A 7327-nucleotide genomic window follows, 5' to 3' on the forward strand; every position below is an offset into this window, starting at 1 on the left:
AAAACACCCGCCAGCACATTATCTTTACAAACAACAAACAACACATTAAGGCTAGAGAGATGGCTAAGCAGTTAAGAGCACTTGCATGACTGAGTTCCCTGCATTCACATAGAGGCTAACCATCCAGTTCCAGGGGATCAAGAACCCTCTTTGATGCCATGGTCACCAGGCATGCATACAGTACACTTATATGTGTGTGGGCAAGATAATAATTTACACAAATTAAAAATACATAACTTTAAAAAAAGTTATAATCATGTCGATTAGAATTTCCTTTGGCTTGCTCTTAGTATAACCTACATTTCTACAATATCGTTTCAGAAATCAGACTCTTCGCTGGCAAGCCATTGGCAACCCTCGATGTCAGGGAACTTGGAGAAAAGTGCGTCGAGTAGAACAGTGCTCTTGTCCAGATGTGCACCGCTTCATTTTTATATAGAGCACCTTGGAGCTACTCTATACAGCATGCTTGAGAGTGGGCCAAGTGTTGCTAAGCTGCATTCAATGCTTCAGAAGCCTCCAAACACTGCACCAATCCCTGGGTACTTACCACTGCCACACTTTGTCATTGAGAAAGAAAACTTTGGGCTAATTCTCAAGGATCACAGTCTCTCCATTTTATTTTTACTGAGTTATGGATCCCCTCATTCTGAAAGCTCGTATGGCCTCTGACCTTGACCTTACATTTGGCCACACAAATACATGTCTGTTTGTACCAGAGTCAGGACCGTGGGCTCCGGGTTGGGATAAATTGTTGCTTAAGGGCATTTATGTATTCTTTCTCATTCTCTCTTTTAAAGTCAGAGTCTCACCATGTAGCTTGGAACTCCCTATGTAGACCAGGCTGGCCTCTAATTCATAGCTATCCCACTGCCTCTGCCTCTTGCATGCTGGGACTGAAGGTGTGTGCCACCATGCACATGCACTGCTCTTCTTTGTCTCTATTCTTCAGGGGGTGGGACTGAAACAGGGTTTCTCTGTGAGCCTTTCTTGTCCTGGAACTTGCTCTATAGACCAGGCTGGCCTCAAACTTAAGAGATCTGTGTACCTCTGCCCCTTGAGTGCTGGAATTCAAGGCATGCACCACCTATTCTTAAAGCTTCTCACTCAAATATATGGATGAACTTACACACATAAAATTCCTATATATTACCTTAAAAGTTCTGAACTAATTTCAAGTAAACTATCACAAATAATTTTCTACAGGGAAAGTTGTTAAAATTTCAGTAGGTGTTTTGTAATGAAAAGCCAAATACCCATGCTAAAAAACATTTTATTATTATTATTTTTTTTATTTTAATCACAGGTCATTCACTTGTATCCCAGCCGTAGCCACCTCCCTCTTTCCCTCCCACTCCCACCCTCCCTCCCTCATCTCCTCCCTGCCCCCTTCCAAGTCCACTTCTAGGGGAGGTCCTCCTCCCCTTCCCTCTGACCCTAGCTTATCAGGTATCTTCAGGCCTGGCTGCAATATACTTATCTGTGGCCTAGCAAGGCTGCTCCTCCCTTGGGGGGGTTGGGGAGGAGGGGAAGCTCAATGAGCCAGTCATGAGTTCATGTCAGAAATAATTATTGTCCCTCTTACTAGGGAACCCACTTGGGTACTGAGCTACCATGGGCTACATCCGAGCAGGGGTTTTAGGTTATATCCATACATGGTCCTTGGTTGGAGAAACAGTCTCATAGAAGACCTCTGTGCCCTGATATATTTGGTTCTTGTGGGGCTCCTGTCCCCTCTAGATCATACTAACTCCCCCTTCTTTCATATCATTCCCTGCACTCTGCCGAAAGTTTGGTTATGAGTTTCAGCATCTGCTTTGATATACTGTTAGGTAGAGTCTTTCAGATGCCCTCTGAGGTATCCTCTCCTATTACTTGGCTAAAAAACATTTTTAAAGAAGAAATTTTCTTTGGTTAGCTGAAAAGATCAAATATCGATGCTAGATCAATAGGCATTCCTCAGTGTTAAAATTTTAAGAAAATTTGGCACAAATGAATGTGTTAAATGCTTTAATTACAAGCAGTCTATCATCATTCATATCTAAGATAGTTTCCAAAGTTTAGTGCCTGAAGCAGAATAAGACAGTCTTTTAATGTCTGTCTTCACTTTTAGTTGGAGTTTGCTTACTAGTTTTCTTTCTACAGCTCATGTTTGGGGTGAGATGGAGAGGCACAGATGTAGGTAGGAGGCACGGATTTTCCTGCAAATGTTACGATCGCATACATGGGCAATCAAATATTGGTTTTACACTGGTTGGAAGATGCTCACAGACTGAGGATGGCAAACTGTTCTGGAGCCTGGCCCCACTTCCTCATATGGGACTTTACTTCAGTGAAGATCATCATGAGTGTGCCTAAGACTCCATTACAGGACCTCAACCCTGTTTTATTTTGAAGCAGGTTATAAACTGACAATATTTTATTTGAAGAGTTGAAGCAATATTTAAATGGCATATTTCCTTTGATCTGAATTGAATTACATAATTTAATATAGTTAACTGAAGTACATTTCTTTTGGGGGGGACATCACGTAACAACAAAAGGCCAACAGCAAGCTTAAAGGGGTGGCAAATGTCTCGGATAATATTTCTGATTATATTTTCATTTAACTGCTAAAGGTGTTTTAATGGAAAATTAATTTCAATAAATCTTGAATTTGGGGGCTGGAGAGATGGCTCAGCAGTTAAAAGTATGCTCATTACTCTTACAGAGGACCAGAGTTGGTTCCCAGCACCCATGGGGATGGCTCACAACCACCTGCAGTTCAGGATGTTTGGCTGGGCACTCTGAGACATAAGCAACAGTTAATTGTATTGGAAGAGGCAAGCAACTTTTAGGTGAGAGAGTAGCTCACTTCTCTTCCTTCCCAAATAAATTAAGTGGATAACTCAGGTGAGAAGGAGGCAGTCTCAACTCACTGACTTTAAATATATCTTTTTTTCCCTGAGACAAGGTCTCATGTAATTCAAACTGGCCCCAAACACACTGTTTAGTTGAGGACAGCCTTGAGTTTCTGATTTCTCCGCCTCCATCTCTTGGGTGCTAGGATCACAGGTGTGCACCATTACTCTAGTTTTTGGTACTGAAGAGTGAGCCTAGGACATTATGCATGCTAAGAAAGCACTCCAGCAATTGGAGCTCCTGTTCTGAAGATCAAAATTTATTGACGGATCAACAAGAGCTGATTGAGGTAGAAGGAACTTCATTCTATGTCATTTAAAGCAGATGAAACCAGCAATGGGACCTTTCTTCTGAAAGGCAGGTCTCTCTCAGTGTAGACTGACTTTCTGAAGATCCCTTGCTTGCTGAGAGAAAGCTAGGTCACTTAGAGAGAAACAAAGTTCCTTGAGGAGGCAGACTCTGTTCAGCTCAGCAAGTATTTAAAACCTTATAGAACAAAACCTCTTAGCTCTGAGAGAAAACAAATTTGAACAGCTTTCTGTTCCAGCTGTCACTGATTACGCCTGAAGGCAAGGCTCAGCCTTTCTGACATGCTTGAGAAGCACTTGTTTACTAAAAGGTTCCTCTTCTTCACAGAGGGAATTTTTAAAGAGACAGGAATTAGAAGACAGAAACATAAGGAAGCCAGAGGATCAGAGAGATCCATCATCAGAGTATAATGAGAGTTCTTTAAGGCCCACTGATGGCCTGGCTCATTAATTTTCTTCAAGGAGATTATTACACCAGACACAAAACGGAAGCCAAGAACATCAAAACACAGAAGAACCCAAAGTATTCTTGACATAAAAATCTGGTTCATGTGTATACGACCAGTAATTAGAACAGTTTGTGACAATTTATAATGCAACATTTGGAGCTGAATTCAAAAAGGAAATGTTTTTCAAACTGAAGTTCTATATCTAATGAATTATTCACCACATACAAGGAAAAAACAACGGTATGTTTTAGACAGGTAAAGCATGGGAATCTACTCTGTGCTTCCTTTCTGGGAGGGCTGGGGAGGGGTTGGTGGTTCACCTAGACAGAAAAGGACTGTAAACCAAAGACTACCCAGAGAATAGGGAGCATGCTCAGGAGAGACAAATCAATCGCAGGGCAGAGAGAAAGCTCAGACCAAGCTAGCCATAGGGGAAGAACCTGACTACCTGAAGGCAGGACAAGGCGGCAATGCAGTGACAGAAGGCCCATCCCATGGTAACAAGTTTGGAAATTTTCAGTTTGACTAGCAGAACTGGAGATGTGGAAATTGCAGATACGTAGAAACTATGAAATTTATGTGTAAACAGCTACAGAATTACAATGATATAAACATTATTTTCCATCATTATACAAACTAATGAAAATCATGGCTATTAGCATAGACATGACAAATTCTGAACAACGGCAACACACAGGTGTGGTGAGGAGTGCAGGCGGGTGTGTGTGTGTGTGAGGATGGCAGTTGGGGCTGGAGCAGTGTGCAAGAGAACTAACAACTTGTTTCTATGGTGAGAGGTCAATTAGAAAAAATAGCAAAGAAACACAAGCATATTTTTAAAAAGAAATATTAAAATACCTGAGAAAAAAAGTGAGAAGTGTTGAGAAGAGCCACAAGTAGGGAACACTGAAAGTTGGTGGAAGGGATCTTTACAGTAAGCCACGGGGAGCAATTCTAATTTAAAATTGTCAAGGTGCATTACTAAGCTTCAGAAAGAAACTGCAAATAAAAATATCAAAACATGGCACAAGCTCAATACAGCATGATTTTGAGCTACCAAGAATGAGGTGATGAGCAAAGGAGAATATACAACTTACCTTGCTAGTTGTATTGGTCTCATTTTTCTGTTCCCATCACAAACACCTAAGACAACTAATAGAGAAGAATTGTGTTGACTCAGGGTTTTTGAAATCTCAAGCCCTTGAGTCTATAGATCCTGGGCCTGTGGGAAGGCAGAGCATCCTGCCGACGACTGTGTGTCAGAGGCTGCTCAACTGAAGGAACCGGGAGCAGAGGGAGGGAGGGGCCAGGAATCAGCTATAACCTTCAAAGGCTCAGTCCCAGGAGCCTGGTTCTTTCCTCCAGTTAAGCCTCACTTCCAAATATCTACCCCTCCCAGATACCACTGTCTTCTGGGGAACTAAGCATTGAAAATATGAACCTGTGGGGAAAATTCAGTCAAAATATATCACTCTTCTCTTTGCTGTGACCAAGTACATGACTGGAAGCAGTTTAAGTGAGGAAGGGTTTTGGCATATAGAATAAGAATGATGGTGGGGAGGGCTAAGTCAGGCTATAAAATCTCAAATCCTGCTATTAGTAACACACTTTGTCCAGCGAGGCTCTACCTTCTAACAATTTCATAACCTCCCAAACCATCATCCCCAGCTGGAGATCAAGAGTTCAAACACATGAGCCTTCTGGGGACATTTCAGACTGAAACTATAGCAACATCAGAATGCTTTTCCTGAATTTTATCAGCTTTGTGACATGGGCTGGGAAGAGACATTTAATTCCAGCTACTGGGAAATCTGAGGCAGAAGGATAACAAGTTCAAGGCCTGTCTTGACTACAGAGAACCTTATGACACATTACATTTGAGTGACTTAACCATAACTCTGGGATCTACTTTAAGAAATACATGATCATAACAGGTTTGTTTTAAACCTTTTACTTTCAATTTTTAATTGCAATCTGTATGTTTATGTACATGTGAGCGCAGGTGGCAGCAGAAGCCAGAGGCAACAGACCCCTTACAGCTGGAGTTACAGGAGGTTTTAAGCTGCTGGATGTGGGGGCTGGGAATTGAACTCAGGTCTTCTGCAAGAACAGTATGTTTTTAACCCCTGAGCCATCTCTCCAGCTCCATTTTTTTTTTAACTAAAAAGATTTATTTTATTCTATATGTACAGTTGTTTAGCCTGTATGTTTGTCTTTACCAAGTGTGTGCAGTGGCCACAAACATCAGAAGATGGTCAGATCCCTTTGAACTGGAGTTACAGATGGTAGTTAGCCACCATATGGGTCCTGGAAATTGAATCTGGGTCCTCTGGGAAAAAAAGCTAGTGCTTCTAACTATTGATCCACCTCTCTATCCCTTGTTTGTTTTCTGAGGTATTTGAGGCCATTGTAGTACATTGTGTCAGCCTCCTAAGCAATCAGGTTATAAGGAGAGCAAACATTTTGGTTTCTGGGTAGTTTTGTTTTAGAATCAAGCTATATGTAAAGCACCAAATACTTAATTATGTTGGGGTTTGGTCTAGTGCTATGTATTCCAACGCTGATTACTGGCCACCAAGATCTTGTTGCAGTTGAGATGAGTACATCCTCATGTACACCAGTCTTTGTTGTGTAAACTTTACTCTACCCAATTCAAAGTAATTGGTTAATAAAGTTGCTGAAGGCTGTGATTGGGCAGAAGAGAAGTAGGTGGAGCATGGACCTTAGGTTTCCCAGCATGGGGTGAGATGGGGACCACGATGAGCGAGAGGGATAGAGAGGGAGACAGAGAGAAAGGCTGAGGGAGGAGAGGAAGGGGGAAAAGAGAGAGGAAGAGCTGGAGGAAGTGCTTGCCACTGGATAGAATGGACTAGGAACACATGGTCAAGGGAACTGTGCCCTGAGGACAGACTGGTGGAGCAGAAGCTACTCGGGAGTCATCAGATTGGCAAGCATTTATATGGGTTTTAAAGGCAGTAGGATTAGAATAGAACAGAATCTGCCCAGCATAGTGCCTACAGCTTAATAATAATCATAGTCTCTCTGTGTGAATTATTGGGGAACTAGCTGGTTAAGGAAAACTGCCGCCATATTATTTCCCTGCATACATTATTAATACCAATTTACACAATTAATAAAGAAATAAAGGAAGAATTAATCGAATAAGGCCAAGGAGTAAAGGGAGGTGAAGAGTCACGTAGGAGCTGGATGCATCATCATGTGAGGGAGTTGTGATAAGGAAGACTGGCAGACTCAAAATGGGCCTTGTCATTCCGGAGTCTTATAGGCATGAACCAATGGGAGTTTTAAGAGGCTTGGGGAAGCTGACCTATGGTCTTACTTTTAGGCTCCTGCTGTGCTTTGCACATGTATAGCATGTGATGTTGTCAAAGTTTCAGAGTTCTGCTCCCTAGGACTAAAAGTGTTAAACATACATGAAACCTACTTCCTATTCAAAATTCCAAGTTGATAACAGATAAATTTTCCCCAAAATTACTCATCATAGGATGCTATTTAGTTGTGAAATTTTTAGAGCACTAGGTAAAATAATGGCAATTTAGATTTGGTGATTTATGAATTATGTTTAGAGTGAGGTTAACTTTTATGTCTATTTTGAACTAATCATCAGCAAACTGAGTAAACACGGTGACTGCAGCATGTGAGGCAGAA

General features: G+C 41.6%; 1 protein-coding gene across 2 annotated transcripts in view; it reads left to right on the top strand.

Annotated features, from left to right (window-relative positions):
- Sbspon (somatomedin B and thrombospondin type 1 domain containing) overlaps window positions 1-7291 on the top strand; it is a 35678-nt gene extending 28387 nt beyond the window's left edge. For both annotated transcript variants that reach the window (XM_021627007.2, XM_060385827.1), the window contains one exon: window positions 322-7291. In XM_021627007.2, coding sequence (XP_021482682.2) covers window positions 322-439 — 118 coding nt within the window. In that variant the 3' untranslated portion in view covers window positions 440-7291. The remainder of the gene's footprint in view (window positions 1-321) is intronic.
- The last annotated feature ends 36 nt before the right edge of the window (window positions 7292-7327 follow it).

Source organism: Meriones unguiculatus, chromosome 6, assembly GCF_030254825.1.
Source record: "Meriones unguiculatus strain TT.TT164.6M chromosome 6, Bangor_MerUng_6.1, whole genome shotgun sequence".
Taxonomy (NCBI): Eukaryota; Metazoa; Chordata; class Mammalia; order Rodentia; family Muridae; genus Meriones; species Meriones unguiculatus.